The 24,279-nt window shown below is 37.2% G+C and overlaps 1 protein-coding gene across 2 annotated transcripts in view; it reads left to right on the top strand.

Annotated features, from left to right (window-relative positions):
• The window catches only part of EDIL3 (EGF like repeats and discoidin domains 3), a 398,882-nt gene that overhangs the window by 175,832 nt on the left and 198,771 nt on the right, over window positions 1-24,279 (top strand). For both annotated transcript variants that reach the window (XM_044384053.3, XM_026498663.4), the window contains one exon: window positions 12,935-13,063. In XM_044384053.3, coding sequence (XP_044239988.2) covers window positions 12,935-13,063 — 129 coding nt within the window. The remainder of the gene's footprint in view (window positions 1-12,934; window positions 13,064-24,279) is intronic.

Here is a 24,279-nt window from a genome sequence, read left to right as displayed (position 1 = left end):
ACAGCACACAGATTTGTCTTTAAAATTGAAATTCTGATCCTATTATCCTTTTGCTTAAACATATCAATATATCCCATAAAGCCAGTTTTGTTTTTGTTTTTGTTTTTGTTTTGTACGTGGCCTTTGTCAGCCTGCCTGATCTGGTCCCTGTCTGTCTCTCTATCTTTGCTTTGTCTACTCCAGCTACACTGGCCTTCTTGAAGACCTTTATTCTTGCCCTGCCACAGAGATATGAATGGGAGAATCATTTCCTTCTTAACCTTAGCTTATATTTGGTTTTTAGGTCCTAGTCTATGCATCCCTTTCTCAGGGAACCTCCTATTAATAGATTGTCAGGATACACTATACCTTTTCTTCATGACTTAGTAAACAATTACACTTCTTTATGTGTTGATTTGGTTGGTGTCAGTCCTTCCACTTGACCAAAGCTTTACGAAACAGAAGGAAGAAGTATCTGTTTTGCTCAGTATTATAACTCTAGTGTTTAGCACTGTGTCTGGGACACAATAGGAGCTCTAACCATGAACCTGATGATTATGCAAATAATGAATGAAAAAAAGACTGTAATAGAGAGTAATAGAACATTTGTTGAAGAGAACAAAAAGAGATTATAGGGAAGAGTTAATGGAGAGTATAAAACTTGGTAGTCTTGGAAGGATAAGGGAGATTTGGAAGAGATAGTGGGAAATAGAAATGCATTCCAAGCTGGGAACCATATGAGCAGAATCCTAGGGATAGAAATTATCTTCTTTTAGGTGATTGGATGGTAACTTAACCAGGTAAAGCACTTTGGTTCATTTTTTATGAACGGTGAAGGTAAAATATACAATAGTGGTCCAAATTTATGGACTCAACTTCCAGGCAGTAGGAGACTGTCCCAATAACACATTGAGTACATTATTACATGTCCTTTGGGGGATTAAAAATTTTTATTATTTTGCAATTATTAATTGTCTATGAGGGAGAGGCTGCTTTCTTAGCATAGGATACTTCAGTTGATCTTTAAAAAAAAATAACAGAAAATATTTGGACCAATCTGTGACTACTTGGTGCTCTTCTGGGGAGTTATTTGGAAAAGCTTGATATTAATGGCTTAACTGTAACTGATTTCAATTCAGGTCAGAATGACCAAGTCCCTCACAGTTTTTTTGTTTTTAAAATTCTTTCGTAGTTTACCGATATAAGTTGATACATGCATAATGAGACAGTAGAAACTGTGCTGATATTATCTAGCTTCCTTTATGAGACCTTGATCCTCTATTTGACATAGGCTTGCTATGATCAAAAGTAAATGGAAAAGAAGTGAGTTGTTGCTGTTTTGCCATCTCTTTAATTCCTCTTCTCTTGTTTTAATTCTTGGTTTGTATTAGTGACCTTTCCTGTGTTTGGGCAAGCGTCCCCTAAGCTTTTATCCAGTGATTAAGAAGCATTCATTATGCACTCTGTTTGACATGGTCATTACTTAATGCTCACTTAACAAAATTCTACAAGACCAAATTATCACAGTGGGTGAAGGAACAGATGGCCAGCTGGCCAGAATCCATGCCTGCTTTGTTTTATGCCTTCTCAAGTCTGCCACAAAGAAGCCACATGTGAGACCTGAGGAGGCAATCCAAGCAGTAACTCGCCTGTCCAGCTGTGCTTCCAGCATCCTCAGCCGTGAAGTCTGGATAGACACCCTTCCATTTGAGTGTAGCTGGAACCTTTCCTACAGGGATCTTGCTGCCTCATGATTAGGATGGCATTCACAGAGGGTAGTTCCAAAAGTGAAAATAGAAATCCTTTTCCCCACCTTCTATCATTGCCTTCAAAAGTCAAAACCACTATTCTAGGTTTCAAGAGAAAGAGCTGTAGCTTTGTGGAAATAGTGTACCTGTTTGGTGTTTTGTTTTGTTTTGTTTTGTTGCACCTATTTTTAACACCAATTTGTGATTATAAGATCATCCACAATCTGATATTTTACAAATTATGGCAGCCTTCCACAATGAAAATTATACTTGGCCTCAGGCTTAAAATTAGTTGTTGAAACCTGCTAAGTGTGGATGAGAAGGAGCTACAGATGAAAAGTCATCCAATCTCTAAACTTTAGAGGGTTTTTTTTTTATAGACTCTTATTAGTAGTTTAGATTATATGCTGATTTCTAAAAGTAATAATAATTTTTAGTCAATCATCATACATTTATGCAACAGCATCAAAGTATCTAGCATTTTATCGAGATCTTTGGGGATACAAAAATATAAGGAGAAGGTGTTTCTATGCGCAAGTAGTTTATAGGAACCGCTACTCCTTATATTTTATAAGTTTACAATCTCATCAAGGGAGACAAAAAAGAACCATGAAAGAATTAGAGAAGGAAGCAATGTCCGGTGAGATATTAGACACATGGTACAGGAGGCAAGTTCAGTCAGAGCCTGAAAAAGGTGAAGAGTTGTCAAAAAAATTGAGGAAGAACATGGAAATTTTGTAGCTGCTTAGAGACCCAATGTGGAAAAGTGAGATTACTTGATGCTCCTGTAACTTGGGCTCAAATATTTACTTATCATAATACACATAGAAAACATTGGTCTCTGCTCTGTCTTTGATCTATACACTTTCCTATTGACATGTAGAAGAGGGACAGCTGGTGGCAAACTGGAGTGGTATCTTACCACTTTGCAGCACCTGCTGATGTGTATTCTTGAGCTTGAATTGTATTTTGCAAGACGTGCATGTGAGTTGGACAGATTCACTTATATAAGTGATTTGCGGAGTTCTGTTTGGAAAGAGCTCCCTGGTTAAAGAGGGCTTTTTTACAGTTACTAAGAACAGAAAGAGACTTTTTACCTTTAGACTGATAAAAAATTATTAAATGTTAGTTTTATCAATTAGCTTGGATTGCATTTATGGTTTTTGAAATTTCATAGGAATTTTCACAAGAAAATCATTACTCTAATTCTAGTGACCATCTTGGAAAAAAAAAAAATACGACTTGACTATCATAATGGTCCATACTTTTGATATCCATGCTTCTGTTAGATTTTAGGAGTGTTTATTCTGTTGACCCAATATTTCAAAGTACACCCAGGTCTTCTGTTACTAACTTCAGCAATAATAATTCAGTTTCATTTGTCATTCAGTAAGTCTTCTATCTGCGATCTCTAATGTTTATAGGTATTTTATGTCAGATTTAGTTTCCTTTGTTTTAGAAAGAAAATCAAAGGGCAGCATTGTCTTTTGTCTGTGTTCACTATGTATTGCTCTATTAATGATAAAATTATATAATCAGTCAGCAAATATTGTTGGTTAGCTAAAGGTGCTTCAAGATAGCATGTTTTGGAGGATTAAAAAAATGTGTGTGCATTATGACTGGAGAGTAATGAGACAGATTTCTTTTTTTTTTTTTTTAAGATTTTATTTATTTATTTGACAGAGATAGAGACAGCCAGCAAGAGAGGGAACACAAGCAGGGGGAGTGGGAGAGGAAGAAGCAGGCTCCTAGCGGAGGAGCCCGATGTGGGGCTCGATCCCATAATGCCAGGATCACGGCCTGAGCCGAAGGCAGACGCCCAACGACTGTGCCACCCAGGCGCCCCATGAGACAGATTTTTGTTTGCTTAATAAAACATTCCAAGTTGAGAATTTCCATTATGCGTGTGGTGGTTTAAGAAACTTGCTTCAGCAGTAGTGCAGGACGAATAGACAGGGGGGAGGATGAGAGCCTGTGCTCCATGATAAAATGTGGCAATAGCAATAGTTATCCTTTTGTAAAATGATAGATCCTTTTGCTGTAGTTTGTAATTGATTTTTTAGAAGTCCTATTAATGGGGCGCCTGGGTGGCTCAGTCGGTTAAGTGTTTGACTCTTGATTTTGGCTCAGGTCTTGATCTCAGGGTCATGAATCAAGCCCTGTATTGGTCTCTGTGCTCAGCTGGGAGCCTGCTTGAAGTTCTCTCTTCTTCTCCATCTGCCTTTCCCCTCTCACCTGCTCACCCTCTCTCTCTCTCTCTCTCTCTCTCTCTCAAAATAAATAAATCAATCCTTGAAAAATTGAAGTCGTATCAGTGTTTAATAAGATATTTACTTATGGGAAAAAGATGGCATATCAACTATTGTGACACAAATGATGACATGTATTTATAGAAATAAATCATATAAAGACTTTCTCAGAATGTTGATCGTCTACCTACAGAAAGACTGCCATTGGCAAGCCCAACTCTAGACAAAAGTTTTAAGTGGATAAAGATCAGCCCCAAGAAATCGTAATTCTTTCTTTGGTACTTCATTCTATCTTGTAGTGCCAGATCCTCCTTGATGCCACGTAAGTAGGCATTTCTACACTCTTCCTAGACACTGCTCCAAATGTAAAATGCTCTCTTGATCTTGTGATGAGATCCAAGTAAAATAAGTTTTAGCTAAGGTGTTAACTATTGATAAATCTGAGTGCTTGTCAGCCAAGTCTAACAATAAATGAGAGCTCTGGTTTCCTTAACCAACTCCATTGTTGTAAGAAAACAACTACTTGGGGACTATAGTGGTTTGAATAATACCTCTCCAAAATTCATGTCTACCAGGAATCTCACACTGTGACCTTATTTGGAAATAGGGTATGTATTTGTTTGCTTGGGTTGCCGTGACAAAATTCCACAGCCTGGTGACTTAACAGAAATACGTTCCCTCACAGGTCTCCAAGTGCAGAACGAAGGTGTCAGCAGGTTGGTTGCTCCTGGAGCCTTTCTCCTTGGGTTGTAGACAGCCAACTTCTTGCTTTGTCCTCACATGGCCTTTTTTTTCTGTGTGTGCATATCATTGATGTCTCTTGTATGTGTCCAAATTTCCTCTTCTTATAAGGGTAGTTGGGTTGGATTAGGGCCCACCCATATGACCTCATTGAACCTTAATAACTTGTTTAGAGTCCCTATCTGCAAACACAGTTACATCCTGAGACACTGGAGGTTAGGGCTTCAACATGAATTTTGGGGAACTAAATTCAGCTCATCACAGGGCCTTTGCAGATGTGAGTAATTAAGGACTTTGAGATTAAATCATCCTGGATTAGAGTGGGTCCTAAGTCCAATGACTGGTGTCCCTCTAAGAAAAGGAGCGGACACACAGAACACAGGGAAGAAGGCATATGAGATTGAAGGCAGATTTTGGAGTCATGCCACTATAAGCCAAGGAACGTAGGAGCCCCCAGAGGCTAGAAGAGAAAAGGACAGATTTTCCCCTTGAGCCTTCAGAGGGAGTGTGGCCATCCAGGCACCTTGATTTCAGACTTCTAGCCTACAAAACTTTGAGAGAATAAATTTCTGTTGCTTGAAGCCACCCGTTTTGCAGTAATTTGTTATGTAGGGACCGTAAAGACAGTTCTTTAGCCACTAACTATCACAGTGCTTTCCTGTGGACAATTATATATAAAGAGTCCAGCATTAGCTCTTGAGGAGAAAGTTTACTATAGATATTTAAAAACAAAAACAGGGGCGCCTGGGTGGCACAGCAGTTAAGCGTCTGCCTTCGGCTCAGGGCATGATCCCGGCATGATCCCGGCATGATGGAATCGAGCCCCACATCAGGCTCTTCTGCTGTGAGCCTGCTTCTTCCTCTCCCACTCCCCCTGCTTGTGTTCCCTCTCTCGCTGGCTGTCTCTATCTCTGTCGAATAAATAAATAAAATCTTTAAATAAATAAATAAATAAATAAATAAAAACAAAAATGAAACCAACTCTGTTTAGCCTCAGCTTTCAATTTTCATAATCTATTCAAATATTTTTACATTTAAAGAGCAATTTGTTAAATTTGCACGTTCTCCTCTAAAATGGAATGCTTTAGGTTTTTTTATAGTTTACTCATCTCTATATGTATAAAATACCCTTAGAAAATTTTTCTCCTCAAATGGCTGAATTTGCACTTTACATTTCAAAGAGAGAGGAGGAGGAGAAAAGAGGAGGGAAGAGGAGGGAGGGGAGGAAGAGAAGGAGAAATAACAAGCGTAAAAAATGGTTTGGAAGCATCAATCATGTCAACATTCCTAGAATAATTCCTTCTCTTTCGAACTAGTTTTAAGATAGAGTGGCAATGGCTCAAAATGGCAACTGCCAAAATGTTCAAACCTTATTAAATGTAAAAACAACACTATGATGAGAACTTTCCTGTGTTTTTAAGACCAGACTTTGAAGTGAACTTTTGGGTAGTAACTCGTCCTATTTCACTGTACTGTGAGAATGGCTAGTGAAACAGTGCTCTTGCAATTGCTGGATTGGCATTTCCTTATGACATAATCTAAAATGTACATTTATTTTTAATATCTAAGTGCCAGTGTTTTGGGAGAATAATTTGTAAAATTGACCGAGTCTGTGTACACATAATCACAAGAGAGGGTTAACCTATTTACTTCCTAATAATCTGCTTACAGACTGTAAGGAATTCATCATACGGAAATGACCTCAACTCTTTACTGGTGGAATTGTGAGAAGGTAGATGCAGAAAAGAAGCAAACCGTATAGATCCATTACTTTTGTGAGCAATTAATCTTGTTGACATACTTATGTGAGCTTGCATAAAAATGCCTGGAAAGCATGCTTTTGAATCCAGTTATTCATTAATATTGATCATATACTGTCCCCATTGTGTTAGGAGCAACTTAAAGATTACCTACAAAAGTATTATAGCATTACTGATTTTAAAACTCCCTGAAGCCTCTTGTATCTTAAAAGTCCACTTATGCTTTATTGTTAAAAGTGATATGATATTACCAAGTGCTATTGTCTAATCAGATGATTTGGACTTTATGACTACTAACCAGAACTGAATCTTGTAATCACCATTCTGCACCTATTATACAAAAGGAAGCAAACTTTTTAAACGAGACTTTTAAAGTGGAAAGGAATTAAGATCACCTCTGGTTGTCTTATTTTTGTTTTTACAAGCTCTAAGTGGTTGAATGATTCTCATTTGTTTTAAAATTTTGCTCTGCTATAAAATTGTTTTCAAAGCTCTGTATAAATCATGTGTGATACGCAGCTTTGAAAACAATTTTATAGCAGAGAGAAATTTTAAAACAAATGAGATATATATATATATATACACATATATGTATTTATATGTTATAGATTATATATGCATGTGTGTGTCTGTGTGTTACAGAAAAGATATGAGATGCCCGAAATATACTAATGTTTTGGCAGTAAAAGTGAAGATTTCAGCCATATTATAAACATTTGTTAATATGATTTCGCTAAGGAAATCCTAGAATTAAGTTTCCAGAAACCATTAAACCATTATATAAACTATATACATGTAGTTTATATATATATATAGAGAGAGAGAGTTATAAATGTATATAGTTACAAATACATATAATTACAAATATATATAGTTACATATATATATTTATAAAGATTGAGCATATTATATTTGCAGTAAAGGATAACCATTAAAGTTAGCTTTAAAAAGTGAGGTGCATAAGCTGGATGACTAAATATTTTCTTGTGTTGTGAGCTTACTCTTTCAGCTGCTGATAATTTTAATTCCATTGAAAGTATTTATCCACATTACTAGTAGAGTGCTCAGCACATAATAGTTTCCTAATGAATAAATGTTATTTAACCTGAGAACGACCAGAAAACCCCCAAATCTCTATGTTGATCAAGGTCAGGGCCACTGTTTTTCTTACCTTCATTGTACAAGCAACAGTATAGGTTATAGGTGATGGTTTTCTTTATCAATGTGCCAACATCTTAATTAATACTTACTTTTAGTATCAAAATAGATGAGATTATTGGATGGGGGAAAACACAAACAGAAAGGAGTTTCCTGAGGTCTTTAACTTTCATATGTTTAGACCACTTACCACTTGGAGAAAGAAGCCTGGGAACTGTTGATATATATTTTAATTGTCACTATTTAATAGCCAGCTACAAAACTTTTTGGCTACCATGTGAGTTGAGACCAGGGGCTACATTTATTTTATTATCTTTATGTACTAATTTACATATTCTCATTATTTCATCTTGTTAATGCTTTAAGTGAATGTCTTTATTTACACAGGAATTGTAAATTGGGAGACCAAAACGCCATTGATGAGATTATACAATGTTACATTTTTCTTGATTCTACATTTGCTGAAGAATTAAGATACGTGTAATTATTATGCAAAAGTTTACATTCTGATGATCTGTTTTTTACTATCATAATACTTTACAGATATACTACTCTTGAAGCTTAAACTATATTAGAGACAAAAAATATTGGAACCCAATTACAAATTTAAAGAACTTGAACCTTGAAAGGTGTAGAAAAGTTACAGAGTATCCTAATTAATTACCAAGTGAAAAGCCGAATATATTGATATCTTATAAACCTCAATTTGAATGAGGTTTAGGCAAAAGATGAAATGGTCATCACTCATTTTGCCATACCCTTGCTTACTCAGAATGTATCAAGCACCTGCTGTGTGCAGACTGCTACTCCTCCTATGGAGAATTTATGGTTTATTGGGAAAAAGGGAGATGTAACCACTCATTTCAACACTCTATCATGAGTACTCCAAAAGAGTATGTGCAAGGCAAACAGTATGAGTTTCATAGTATGATTATTAGGGACAAACAAAACCTCTGTGTTGGGCACAGTCACTTTCTTATCCTCAGTTCAAGCAAGAGTATATACATACAAAATATGTGATTACAAAATAATATTGGGGAGATATTCATGTTTGACAGTTGATTTCAAATACAGCAAAAATGGAGCACCATTAGTATAGTAGAGCCTATCTATCTATATTCATAATACCAAATACGCCCTGACCCATTTGCTGAAAATCCTCTGAAATATTTCCATTTAGGAAGGCTTTGGAGTCCTGCATCATTTATACGAACATGCTTAGTGAATTCATGTTGATCCTGTCATCTGTCAAGACTAACATAGTAATGTACAGATCTTCAGCGTAGCAGGGAGTGTGGCTTAATGGAAAGTACAGAGATTTGTAGTCAGGTGGAGTATGTTAAAATCTTGCCTTTTCCAGTTAGGCATGTTACTTAACCTCTGTGAGTAAGCCTGTCTTCTTGCCTATAAAAAAAAAACAAAAAAAGATATATTCTCAACAGAGCATTGTAAAGAATACTATGTATACTTCATGTCGCTTAGCATTTAAAGCACTCTAGAAAGGTTAAAGCCTTACCGCATTTACTTTACCTCATCCTCACCCTTTAAATGAAAATCATAGAATTTCTCAGAATAGGAAAAATAACCACAATCATGACCTCTGTTAACAGGTAATCTTTTTCTGAAACTCAGATGTCAGCTGAGGTCATGATGTTCTTTGGGTTGTAAATAAAATCAGCTCTAGTGCTCTAGCTCATTTCTTTTGGGAATCCCAGAGGCTGCACCAAGATTGCTGGACAGGCTTCACCTGTGCCCTCAGGAAATGTCCAGAGTGTCTTGGACTTTAAATACCCGTGTCAGCTCTATCTTCAGATTCCTGTATCCACTGGATTCTTGAATCCCTTGGTCTTCATGTGTTGTAGTGCTTCCTCCTTTCTGCCAGTATGAGCCAGATGAATGGCATAGCCCTTTCCCCTGATTTCCCCAAACACCGCACACAGGTCTGTGTGTCGCAGACTTCAGTATAGACACGGATGCTCCGGCGGAGACAGTTCACAGAGCAGCTGTGCTAACAACTTACACCTGAATTTAAAATACCATGATTTCTTGCTAGCTACTTTTCTTCACCTATTACAGCTTCCCAACATATTGCTTGACCCCCAATGTCTCTCAAGTTCACTTCCAGCTCTGTTTTGGGGGTCTCCTCTTCTGGGTTCTCCCCTTTATTATGCAGAGCCACTGGGTCATCCTCAACTTCGAGTCAAGTTCTACTTTTCCTAGGTGCAGTGGCTTGAGTAAACGGAGTCATCTATTCCAGGCTCATAGTCACCCTTTGTTCTTCATAGTGACATTCACAGACCACCTTCCTTGGAATGGTGGCTTTAACTCCTCCCAAGAACTGGCAGAGGCCTTACTGTTTCAGTCTTTTTTTGTTGTTGTTATTGTTTTAAATCCCGCCTTACCCAGCTTTGTAAGAGGAAGAGAGCATAGAAAAGGTTTATTTCCTCTCTGATATAGATTAAATCGCTCTCTTGAAGGGAAAAAGAATAGCTCAATCATCTTTGGTTTTAATAACTTTTTTCCTCTTAGATACAAATCCTTAAACCCAATTTTTCTTATATTAGGTTTTTTTTTCTTTAGTTTGAGAAATCACTGAATTCTTGTTAGGCTTTGTTGCCTCATCTGCAAATTAAAAGATTGAATTAGGTGATCTCCAAGGTTCCTTATTTGTTTAAAATTGCATGATTCATTCAGTATAATTACTTATGTGTATTTTTTTTCTCTAGCAGTTACATACATGGCTATCACTTTTCAGTTACTAAAAAACCAGTCATGGTTTTTCTTATTTTGGAGTTTACTGATGAATCAAATTTCTAATATCATTTTTCTTTTATTCTCCCTTCCCCAACTTTTCAGTCTCTAAAAAATGTAGGTTTTGGAATCACAGACTGTTCATTTGAGACCTAAATGCATCACTTTTGGTGTTCATTTGAGAAACATTATCTAAGATTTTTGCCCTTCTTTTTTTTAATGTAAAAGCTAATGGTAATGACAATGACCTCATGGAGTTGTGAGAAATAAGTGAGATTATTTATGTGAAAAGAATTTGTAAATTATAAGGCACCATCAAATGTGAATTAATTTAGAGGACGGAAGGAATAGAAACTGAGAAAGAAGAGGATCGAAGGAAGAAACCTGATTCTAATTGTTGCAAAACTGATCATTGGTGTTGCACCTTCTTCCTGTCTTAAACATTGGCAGTGTTCTACCTTTAGGGCAGGTGTTGGTTAGTTTAATCAACATATACTGCACAGCACAAAACTGCCTACTTAAATCAATATATTTTTTCAATTGATATGAAGGCATCTGGAGAAAAATCACAGATACACTAATTTCTTTTCACTTTTTGAAAGTTAAGCCCTATCAACAATGTCCAGACACTATAGGGTTGTCACATTATTTTCCATTTCATGCATATTCTTATTAAATTCTACAGCTGTTGAATTTCAGGAAATTTTGAACTGGGAGAAACAGAGTTTCAAAGGCAGTTGCTGGAGAAAGGAATCAAATTTTAAAGTCTTGACTCAATGCAAGACAATGTTGCCCAACCCCTAAGTGCTTCCTGTCATTGACATTTTGTCGCACTGCTCAAAGTGATGATGGTCAATGGCCTTTCTCTCCATAAGTCTTTAAATGGCTTTGACCAATACTTGAGGAGCCATTCACCATTATACTCTTCCAGCAGCCTTGCCTGGTAGAGCTCTCACCCAGTTGCTTCAAGTTGTTACTATGCTTGTGCCCAGCCCTATCGCGGCCCCCCGACTCTCTGCTAAAACCACTTTTTCCTTTTCTTGACTACTCTTCCTCCAGGTCTCAGGCATTCACGTTTTCATACATAGTGAGACAGTTTAATTACTCTTCTTTCTTTTCTAACATGCACATCTTAACTTTCTCTTCATTGGCTTTTCTTTCACTCATAATTGTGTTCTAGTTTCTTCGGTTAAACAAAATTAAAAAAGACAAAATTAGAGCCTACCATATATTTTTCCTTGGCCTTTCTTCATCTTCCTGGGAGAGCTTTTTCTTCCTTCAACTTCTCTCTTCCCTTCTTTACAATGTCCAGACTGGATTCTGACCCAAGTCAATTACCATCCTCCAAAGTAGCCAACTGTAAGGCAACTGTAAGACTGTAAGAATTAGAGATGCAAAAGATGATTAGGGGGAGTAGAAGCAGGACTAGGTATGATGAGCCTTCAGATTATGACATAAACCTGTCACCTCCAGAAAGAGAAAAGAAAGGAAGGAAGCTGGTATAGAAAGACCCTTGCACTGCCGTGCCATTTGAGAAAATCTCAGCCATACCAAAGGGGCACCCCAGAGTAAAGAATATAAGCTAGAGGAGTCTGAGTTAGGAAGGACTGTCCCACATCTATACCCTCATAGTGCTAACAGCTGATTTCCTCCAAGGGAGATCAGACACCACACTTCTACTGGCTGTCACGGGTACTTCGCTCTAGTGAAGTTACTTTCTCGAAGCTTAAAAATGACTATGAGCCTGGGGTGCCTGGATGGATCAATTTGGTTAAACTGCTGACTCTTAATTTCAGCTCAGGTCATGATCTCAGGGTTCTGGGATCAAGCCCTGTGTCAGGCTCTGCCCTTAGTGGGGAGTCAGCTTGAGATTCTCACTCCCTCTCCCTTTACCCCTGTTTTTCCTCATATTTGTAACTCGATGAGCTACTTCATACAGACTGGCAAAGCTGTGGTTCACAGAAGGATGCCCTACTGTAAGTCCGTAAATAGTCAATAAAAGTACTACAACTAGGTATCCACTTCCCTTGGACTATGTGCTTATAGTCATTTGCACGTTTATGCTATTTTCACCGCAGGTTTATAAAGGTTCTTAAGTGTTCATAACTCCAGAAATTGCCATTCAGTATTACTTTTGAAACATGCAGAAGATATTTTACAATTTGGAGAACTTTATGCTCAGTGCTAATATTTCTTTTTTGACTGCTTAATATGCATCAGACACTGTTTGGGTGTTTTATATATACAAATTCTTTTCATCTGTATCATCACCCTTTGAGATAGATTCTTTTAATACTGATATTGAACAGAAGGTGAGATTGAGGCACAGAGAGGTTAACTAAATCCTCCAAGACCACATGACTAGAAAGTCAGGAAGCCAGGCTTCGATCCCAGGCTGTTAGTCTCAGAGCCCCACACAACTATTCCATTTCCTATACCACGAATATCAAGAACACTTTTCTCTATGAAATTGTTAATTGCAAAAGGTTGGCCCAGCATCTCCTTTCAAGCGTACACATCATGCAGCAATTTTTCTTCTGTCTTTCAGGTCCCTGCATTCCTAATCCATGCCATAATGGAGGAACCTGTGAAATAAGCGAAGCGTACCGAGGGGACACATTCATAGGTTACGTCTGTAAATGTCCTCGAGGATTTAATGGGATTCACTGTCAGCACAGTAAGTCATCCACAGTCATTGTGCTTTTATTAGTATTGATTGCAAAGTATACAAGTCATTATCATTCTTGTTGGTAGTAGACTGATAGAAGCTTCCCGCAGCAAAGAACCCTGAGAGTTGGCTAATGCTGCTTCTCTCCCACTGAATACACCACATCTCCCACTGAGGACTCCCAGACTATGTCTCAATCCTCCCAGTGGTGTATGGGTCTAGTAGTTTTGTGTTGACTCTCTTTCATTATTCTCCAGCCATACTTGCAAAATCTTGCCTTTTATTTTAAACTGATATCTGCCTCTTTCTTTTATACTGGGCCTGCAGCTATGTTCTTCAAGTTTCCCAGACATTATTCTGTTGATTAGGTTCAGAGATAGAAAAGAAAAGAAAACTGCCCACCCGACCCTGTCTCTAAGCCAGCTCCCTCCTTCCTACATGTTGGCATTTTTACTGTGAAAATCTTTGAAAATTCAACAAATATGTTATCTGTGCTTCTCTCTTTTATCCCCGTTCTTATTTATCCTGGGAAGTTAAACAAAGTAGGTCTGCTTGTGATGCTCTCTTCTTAGAAGTATGGCTCAACATAAATGCCAAGTGAGTGGTGGGGGTCCTTAACAGCTGAAGGGGGTGCAGCAGGGAGGCCACGTTGAACAGTATGCTGTCAGGGTAGGCTCTTACAGAGGCTGTCACATGGGAGCTGAGTCTTGAAGGAGGGAGAGGATTGTGATCAGAAGGAGGGGAACAGAGGAATGGCACATGGTAAGAAGAGTGAGGAATGAATATATGAGCTCTAAATATTGGAGCTATGGTCAAGACCATGGTGTTAGGGATGAGTAAGGCAAAGCTGAATGTGTCAGCCAGAGCCAGATTGCCAACCACCAGCAAAAAACATAGAGTACCTCCTGGCTCTGAGATGATGGGGGCATAATGTACTTTTCTGGAGACTTGCTATAACTGAGAATTTGTAAAATTTCCATAGAATCCTGCTATAGTACAGTGGCATTTGTGCTCCTTACAACAGGCACCTGAACTGCTTGATCACCCACAAGGAACCGAGAGGCTGATTTTTCTCAGACTGGAGCCAGAGTTGCCAAGGCTGATTCTACCTCATTATGGCATCATTGCTCAGCTTTCACATACAAACACCTTAGAACATCCCTAAGCAAATAGACATGAGAGCCCAAAATCTTGGCTGCCTTGATATTCACTTAATCCCATGAAGAGAATATTTCTAACCTTACATATTTACAGATTTTTGTGATATGGTGTTGGAGCGGTGTCCAGAGGAGGACAATCTTGCCACACAGAGCCACTTGCATCCAGTACACACATATACTTACAGAGGAATCCCCCCTTGAAATGAGAACAGGATTTTCATAATGGGATTCTGTCCAATGTTCTGAGGCAGGAGTTTCTCCCAAGGTCAGATCATCCTAACTTTTTCTTTCCTATGCTGCAAGGCTCCAGGACAGAGAGGGTAAGAGTATACAAAGATTTATACTGTTAGAAATCCTTAAAAGGACAGTATTTAGAAGGCATGTGTAGACCCTAATGTCACTTAAATATTTCGTATTGATTAACTCTCTAACCCTAACCTACTGCTGATGTCAGTGTGAAGTTGGGGCTAGTCCTTAAACCAGAGGTCGAGAAACTCCAAATCTGAGTTCCAGCTTATAATATCCGTACATGGCGCATCATTATTTTCACATCTCTGGACCTTGTTTTCTTCATATTGTGAAGAAACATTTAATTTCCATTATCCTTAATAGTTTAGAAGTCCCTCTGAAGACGTCATCATCATTTGATTATCCCGCTATAAGGGAGGTTGCTCAGGACAGGGTCCTGGGGAAGTGTCCACCTGCCTCTGACTCCCACACATGGTTAGCTATGAATTCTTTGAAGAGAACTGTCGGGTTTGGAGAAATAGAACAAACCATTCTTGGCCCCACTCTCCATGGTGGAACATCCAACTCTTTTCTCTCATACCTTATACGATATTCAAATAAGCTCATTAATTCACTTAATTTTGTTGAATTTCAAGGCTTATTTTGAAGCACAAAAAAAAATCTCTCCCTTATTGCACCTGGTTTCCCATAAGACTTTAAACCCATGTTAGGAATTGTCCGGGGAAGCCTGAGGCTGAGAGATTCAATTCAGAGCTGGGATTTTGTGGTCTCAACAAACTAGTCTCTATTCTCTGAAGTGCATCATTATCAGAAACAACAGAGAATGGAGGAAAAAGGACTGGATTTGGAATCAGAGACCTGGATTGAGACCTGACCTTTACAAGTTATTGGTTAAGTGACCTTGAGCCAGTTGTTTGACCTTTCCGCGATTGAAGACATATAAATCAAGGAATTGAACTAGAGATAGATGGTCTTTGGTTCACAGAAGCTAGGAGAGTATTATGGCTAAATGGGTAGCTTGCTCACTGTACAAAGGTTATCAAGCCATTCTCTTTATGGATGAGATTGAAAAGGATTTTATATTGGGAAAGCAGATTTAGAAGTCTGGGAGCCCTGAGAGCTTTTTCAGGTAGGAAAAACAAAAAAGCAGCTCTCTCTCTTTAAAAAAAATAACAAACAAACAAACAAAAAAACAAAACAAAAAACCCAGCTCTTTAATCCCTTGTAAGAACTGCTAGGTATTTGGGTTAATTTTTCACAATGGCAGTCATTTCATGGCCCAAATATGCTCTAGAACCTTGCTGCTCAAAGTGTGAGATAGTACATCAGCCTTGCATGAGAGCTTGTTAGAAATGTAGATTATCAGGACCACCTCACACTAGCTAAATCAGAATCAATTGTTTTTTTTTTTTTTTTGATCCCCAGTAGACTCTCACACACATACTGAAGTTTGAGAAATACTGCACAAGGCTTTCAGTAGCTGAAAGTAATCAGCTTTCAGTTACATAACAATACATTACAGGCAAAATATTTATTACGGTTTTTGCAAATCAAAACTATATTGAAAATCAATGAAAATGAGAAATGTACCAATATAATATGAACGTATCCTTTGGAAAGAGGATTGAAAAAAATTCTTCAGGCATCCATATATGGGGGGGTATTAATTTAGTTCTGTATGGCAGATTGTGAATTAAATATCTTTTGGCATATAGCTAAATAGTTAAAGAATTTGAAGTTTCATGATACAGGAGTGATAAATACATAATTAGTAGGTTTACTTTAACAACTATTTTGTCAATATGTTACAAATTAGGAAAAAACGTTTCCAGTGCCAGCATGAATATTATCGACATATTATTTTTTTAATTAATAGATTTTAGTTTTTAGAATAGTTTTAGGTTTACAGCAAAACTGAGCAGGGAGTTCCCATTTATCCCTCCACCTGCCTGCATAGTTTCCCTTATTATTAACATTCTCATTAATATGGTATATTTGTTACAATTGATAAAATAATATTGATACATTATTTTTATCTAAAGTCCATTGTTTATATTAGGGTTCACTTTTTGTATTATACCACCCAATGGATTTTGAAAAATACATAATATCATGTATCTACCATAGCCTCATAAATAGTTTCACTGACCTAAAAATCTGTCCTCTGCCTAGTCATCCCCTCTTCCCTTGCCAAATCCCTGGCAACCAGATTTTTTTTTTTTTATTATCTCTACAGTTTTGTCTTTCCCAGAATGTTACATAGTTGGAATCCTACAGTGTATGTGGCTAGAATAATATAGTATGTAGCTCTTTCAGACTAACTTCTTTCACTTAGCAATATATATGTAAGGTTCTTCCATGTCATTTTATGTCTTGATAGCTTTTAAAAATCACAGAATAATATTCCAATTTATGGATGTATCACAGTTTGTTTATTCATTCACCTATTGAAGAACACCTTGATTGTTTCTAATTTTTTGGCAGTTATGAGTGACACAGGTTTTTCTTTTGTCTTGTGTGACGTAGTTTTCAATTCCCTTGAGTAAATAACCTAGAAGTGCAATTGCTGAATCATTTCGTGAGAGAACACCTGAGAGTAAGAAACTTCCAACTGCCTTCCACAGTGGTTGTACCATTTTGCATACTTACCAGCAATGGACAAGAGTTCTTCCGTATCCTCACCAGCATTTGTTGCTGTCAGGGTTTTGGATTTTAGCCATTACATGTGCATTTTTGATCATGAAAGTAGAAGAGGTTCTAATTTTATAAAACAAATAATGATTCATATTAATTTTTATATGGAGTTACCAAATTATACATATTCTTTAACTACAATAGAATAATGTGAAACACACGTGTACATATATGTACATGTATGTATACATGTGCGTGTGTGTGCATAAATTATAAGATATAAATTATAGGATGAATTGAGCACCAAAATTGTCTAAAGATTAGACTTTTGAAAGGCATTTTTATGTACATAGTTTTCTTCTGCGAGCTGCATTTTGGGCTAGCTAGAAGTAATCATATTTTATTTGTTGCCTAGAAACAAATCTAATGCCTTAGGGAAGGACAATTTCTTCATTCCCAGAACTTTTTGTCCGTGTTGCCACTCAAAGCATTCTGAGCATTCTTTTCTACATATGTGCAGCTTCAATTCCCATCAAGCACAAATTTTCTTGGTTCCTATTCTTCAAGGAAGGAGAGCTGATCTAGGTACCCATGAAGCCCCGAAACAAAAAGGATCAGTTTAAATAGTAGCCCACGTTATCAGATTTGCTGAAGACAATATGCTCTCCAGTCCCTTCACCCACTGAAGAAGTTGGAAAAATACAAAATCTAAAACTTTCCTCTTCATATGTTATGCTAACTATTATAAACCAGTGTGTTCTTAATTTTATCCTGTTGATTAATGGATTCATACATTCAACAATATTTGTTTTAATTTTTTTGTCTCACATAAGATATTTATTATGACTTTTGAGTAGTATTAATTCTAACCTAAACATTAAAGAACACTTATCAGTAATACTGACAATAATGATATCCATCTTGAAGCCAGGTGTTCATTTGTATCACAGACCTTGGCACTGAATTCAGCAAGGAAATCAAAATGCTTTGTAAGATGCATGGCAAAGATTGCTTCAATGACTAAAAAATGAAAGCACTTGAATTCCACATGATTAAGATTACAAAGGAAGTTGTATTCTGGGCAAGAAAGATGTAGATTCCAGGCTGATGCAGCATGGGTCTATGAGTCCTTTTGCTTTTGTAACTTAAGTATTTCACTTTTCTCAGAGTTAGTCAATGATATTTGCCATTTCGAGGATCATTGTCAATTGGTTTAATAACATATTTGTCAATTACATGTTTTCTCTGGGAAGTGGTGCTTAGTAAACATACAGACTTTGATTTCACCTCGCTCTATTGATTCAAAATCTTTGGTCAGTACCCTGGATACAGTCGAAAGCATCCATATGGTCTGTAGGTGTACCAGGCTAAGGACAACTGGCTTAAAGAATGGCCTTTACTTTCCAAATTACACTAGAGGAAGCATGCTGTTAGGGAAGAATTCTGGATTATACTGGGGTTTTTGATGCACCTGCCTCTAGATCAATTGGTGAAGGGTCAGTTTAGCACTTAATGGTTCTGTGCTTCAACTTCCTTTTCCAATAATTCAATTCAACTTAGCAAACACTGAGAACTTCATACTGTGTTATATGCTGGAAATAACATGTCTAAAAAAACTGGAATTAATTGTTTTTCCTCCTTCCCTAAACAGGATATTTGTTAGGATCAGATGAGAGGTTGAGAACATACTTTACATATTTTAAGGGGTTAATATCCCTACTGGGCTAATATTTTTAAATATAATGAGGATTTCTATTGGTTTTAATTTTTCCCTTCCTCTAAAAACGTTTTAATTGTAATTTTTTTAAAAAATGAGTGATGGGTCAAGGGGAAGCTCAATTTGCAGCTCAATGCTTTTCTGTAAGAACTCCTCTCTTAACATCCTTAATTCTTATAAGTAATTATTATTTTTTAAAATTACTCTTTCTACTTTTGACTTGATGGCCTCTTTATTTTAACTTTCCAGTGGAGGATCAGTTTGCCCTAATAAAGTATTCACTTGAAAACTGTGTGGAAACTTTACCTGGAGTTATGACTGACACCTGCAAGCTCCGTAACTACACTAGCTAAAGACAGACCTCTAATGAGACTTCCAAAGTAGACTTGTCTCCAACCCCAAAAGATTTTCTGACTGTGGGTTGAAATTTCAAATTGTCCTACTCACCATTGACTTTACAGGTCGGTGTTAGCCACCTTAACTTTTTAGCCAAATGTTCTCAAATTAGTGTGCAACTGGAAGTACAGATAAATATTCAGATTTCTTTTGCTCAACTATGGATTTTCCAATTTAATACGTACAATTGTGGATCCAGGTCTGACTCTTGAGAAGTACCCTAGTGAAACTGATGCAGATGACTCTAGAATACTGATTCTCAACTGTGGCTGCACATCAGAATCACTTGGGGACCTATGAAAAATACTGATGCCTGCCTCTCACCCGAGAGACTGTGATTTAATTGGTCTGGGGTATGATCCAGGCATTAGGAGTTTAAAATCTCCCCAGATGATTCTAATGTGCAACCAAGGCTGGGAATCAGTGTTCTAGAACCATACCATGAGGAATTACTATGTCTTAAAAAAAACTAAGCAGGGAAATACTTAAAGAGAAACTGAGCTTGTGTTACACAAACATAATCCCACTTTAAATGTATAATCATGCAACCTTATTGAACTTTGTCATTTTCAACAGCAGGCACTGATTGAAAGAATCAGGCCAGAGAAAGATATTAGCTCACTGTTCTTAAAATATGTTATCCCTTAATCTATCAGAGTTCCAAGACATTTTAATTTTCGTGTTTTCATCCTTTTCAGGAGCCTTACAAAGAGCACTGTCCTGGGAAATATATATAATGGATATTTACGCTACTCAAATATGGACATAGTTTGTGATTTTTGCAATAAGATACTCACATATTCATACACTCAAAATATTTGAAAATTGTTCCTTTTAATAACAGTGTAACATTCTTTTTTTCTTGTTACTTATTAAAAGAAATTTGATTGTCAGGAAACAAACTCTGAACAAAAACACATTAAACAAATTTTGCCAGAAGGTTATACTCATGAAACTGGTGTATTTATACTAATAGATCTGACCTTCTAGAACTGATTGACTCATGATTGTGTAAAGGATCTCCAGGAATAGAGAGGAATAGAATTAGCACCACAAATACAGTTTAAAAAAAATGATTTTTTTTTGCATGTAATCCAAATTTCCCAAGCTTCCCAGCTTGTGCTCTTAACATTGATTTCCAAATTCCGTTCTGTGGACTACCATTGTCTATCCCAGTTGCCTGTGTGAGGCCTCATTCTCCCCTGAAAACTTAACCCAATCCTATGAAGAAGCAATTTATTTATTTACAGACTTGACCCATTTTTTTTGGAGGTTGCTTACTATTTTGCCAGGTTGCCAACATGTGCTTAGGAAAGACGCTCCTTGACTCTGCTGCTGGTCCCATCTTGAAAACACTGCTAAGCAGTAGGCTACTCTGTCTTCTGCTGGTGGCCATCCAGGCAACTGACACTGCATATGATCTGAGACTGTATCAGCCATTTTAACAACATCAGGTTCTACTGTGCTCCCTGGGGCTGAAGAGTCATGTGACTTTCCAGAGCCTCATACATCCCTTTTCACACACAGCTGCTCAGCCCAGCTGCTCTCCCATTCAGGGCTTAGACTGACACCTCAGAGGCCACATCTCTCTTACTCTCCTCTCAACCATTTTTCCCAGGGAGCCTTTTTGCAGACTCATTTCATTTTAATCAGTTATAAAAGCAATAGCATCTGTGCACATTCGCTCCATAAGGCTCTAAAGTCTACTCAGCCAACAGATATATGTTAACTCCTTATTCTATGCCAAGTACTGTTCTGGACACTGGAATACAGTGCTGATCCAAAATAGCCAAGTCCCCGATATCATAGGACTTCCATCCTGATGGGGAAATGGGTAATAAAAACTATGATGCATGCATTTACCATATGGCCGAGCAGTCGTCCTCTTGGGCATTTATCCCAGAGAAATTAAAACTTAAGTTCACACAAAAATCTATATGTGGATGTTCTTTTTTTTTTTTTTAAGATTTTATTTATTTATTTGAGAGAGAGAGAGACAGCCAGCGAGAGAGGGAACACAAGCAGGGGGAGTGGGAGAGGAAGAAGCAGGCTCCCAGCGGAGGAGCCTGATGCAGGGCTCGATCCCCGAACACTGGGATCATGCCCTGAGCCGAAGGCAGATGCTTAACAAATGAGCCACCCAGGCGCCCCTATATGTGGATGTTCTTAGTAGCTTTATTGATAATAACCAAAAACAGAATCAGCCCAGATGCCCAGGTGAATGGTTAAGCGAACAGTTGTATATACATACCATGGCACAGTTAACCACTCATCAATGAAAAGGAAGGAACTGTTGATACATCCAATAACTTAGATAAATCTCCAGGAAATTCAGCTGAGTGAAAAAAAAAAATGCCAGTCTTAAGAGAATGCATACAAGATGATTCTAATTTTGTTAACTTTTTGAAATGACAAGATTTTAGAAATAGAGGACAGATCAGTAGTTTTCAAGTGTTAGAGGGGAAGAGAGGTAGCTGAATGCAGTTATAAGAGAACATGAGGTATCTTCGTGGTGTTGGAACTATTTAGTATATTGACTGGGATGATAGATGAGCAAACATACATATGTGATAAAATTGTGTAGATTTACTTACATTTATAAAAATGCATAGAAGTAAAACTGGAGAAATCTGAATATGATTGATTAGTAATGTCAGTATTTTAGTTGTGCTTTTATATTATGGTTTTACAAAATGTTAACCATTGAGGGGAACTAGGCAAAGTGTACATGGGATTTCTTTGTATTATTTTTACAAATGTATGTGAAACTACAATTATCTCAACAAAAATCTCAATTAAAAAAGATAATGTAATACTATGCAATGTCAAGTATTGATATATATTATAAGGATAAAGACAAAGAGCGGAGGTGTTTGAGTGCTATTTTAGGCATTGCCAAGCAAGTTTTCTCCCAGCAACTGACATTTGAGCAGAGTCGGTAAATGAAGTTAGGGGGCCAGGCAAGCCAACAGAGGAAATAGCAAATGCCAGAGTTGTAAGAGTGCTGTTTGCTTGGAAGATGGTGAATAATGAGGAGAGGGGTGGAAAAGAGACCTGAGTAGTAGTCAAGGGTCAGATCATGTAGGGCCTTACAAGCCATAGAGAGGACTTTTTATTTTATTGTAAATGTGGAAGGGTACCTCTGGAGGGTGAAGAGCAAGAGAGAGTACACAAACTGACTTCTGTTTGGAGAGTACCTCTGGCTGCTGGTGAAGAACAGGCTATGTTGGGGGCAAGAGTGGAACACCTGAGACCAGCTGGAAGGTGATGATGGCTAGGACTGAGGTGGTACTGAGGACTTGGGAGGAGCTGAACAGTGTTCAGATTTGGAAAATAGTTTGGAGTGGATCCCACTTGGATCATAAATAGTTGGTTTTTTGCTAATGAATTTCAGTAACATTATAACTTTTTTAAATTTTGCCACTGACTAGGGCAGTATAAAACGTTGTTATAATTTTGGGGCACCTGCCCAGTCAGTTGAGCATCTGACTCCTGGCTTTCGCTCAGGTCATGATCTCATGGGTCTTGAGATCAAGCCCCATGTGGGGAGTCTACTGGAGATTCTCTCTCTCCATCTCTCTCTGTCCCTCCCCCCTCAAATAAATCTTTAAAAAAAATAATAATACATTGTTATAATTTCCAGTATGCCTTGATATTGACATTTGTTTCTAGCTTTTAATAGCATCATTAGCATAGACTCTAAATTTTTAAAGATCAAAAAGATGTGTAATACAAACATATATAGATATATAATCAATGCCTTTAATGTATATGTTACTTAAGATATTAAAATTTCAAATTTTGATATTTTTAAAGGACCCATTAAGATTGGTTCTCTTTAGATGTATTATATATTGCTTTATCTTTCACATGAGCTAAGTCATAATAGTAGAATACAGTATATTCAGTATATTTTAAAGAAAACATAATAGAAGTGATACGTAAATCATCGCTAATATAATTACATACTAAAGTACAATAATGATTTTGAAAAAGAGGACATCATTGGGAAACCCGGAAATCACTGTTGCGTTGAGTGGATATTTACTAACATCAGCCTTTAAAATGAATCTTGATTGATTTTGCTCTCACAATTCCTGAATGATTTTGCAATCATGCCATAGATTATAAGTTTAGAAAAATTAAGGTAATATATGCTTTGGAAATAAATTGCCCTTGGATATTCCAGGAAGTTTTAATTATTTTATAAGATACATCTTAAACTAGTACATTTCTAAATGTGAATTCTTCCCCTCAGCCATGTGAAAGTTCTTTTACTGATAAATAAAGGAATTTCTTCTTACTCTTTGTAAATAAAATGAGGATAGTTTATTTAAATAAGGAATACATGAAGCAGGTTGAGAATTTCACCACTGAAGAGGCCCAAAATTTGATTCCTCATATGCCCTTAACAAGTCATATCAACTTGAACTAATAATTATGCTAAGCCTTGGTATCCTCACGTATGAAATTGAAATAACTGGTCCGTTTGCCTACTTTTAGGCCTAGATTGGTGATATCCAGGCAATTTAATGTAAGCAGTGTTACATACAATTAGAAGTTCTATACATTCATAAACATGATTGGTTTTCAAAATACTTTTTCTTTAATTATGGTAAAAGAAATTGGGACTGAAAGCTAAAATAAATACTGATTTTATCTGAGCTAATTTTGTCCCTGAGAAGATGGGAACACTAGATGTCTCAGTTTTAAAAACAAAGTCTCGTAATCAAGAGTGTATGTCTTTATTATTATTATTATTATTATTATTATTATTATTATTATATGTTAGTGACCATACAGTACATCATTAATTTTTGATGTAGTGATCCATGATTCATTGTTTGCGTGTAACACCCAGTGCTCCATGCAGTACGTGCCATCCTTAATACCCATCACCGGGCTAGCCCATCCCCCCACCCCCTCACCTCTAAAACCCTCAGTTTGTTTCCCGGTGTCTATAGTCTCTCATAGTTCATTTCCCCCTCTGTTTACCCCCCCTTCATTCTTCCCTTCCTTCTCCTAAAGATCTCCCTGCTATTCCTTATGTTCCACAAATGAGTGAAACC

The sequence above is a fragment of the Ursus arctos genome, unplaced genomic scaffold (genome assembly GCF_023065955.2).
Source record: "Ursus arctos isolate Adak ecotype North America unplaced genomic scaffold, UrsArc2.0 scaffold_5, whole genome shotgun sequence".
Taxonomy (NCBI): domain Eukaryota; kingdom Metazoa; phylum Chordata; class Mammalia; order Carnivora; family Ursidae; genus Ursus; species Ursus arctos.
The sequence above is the reverse complement of the archived record's forward strand: the minus strand, read 5'-3'. Positions and strand labels throughout refer to the sequence as shown.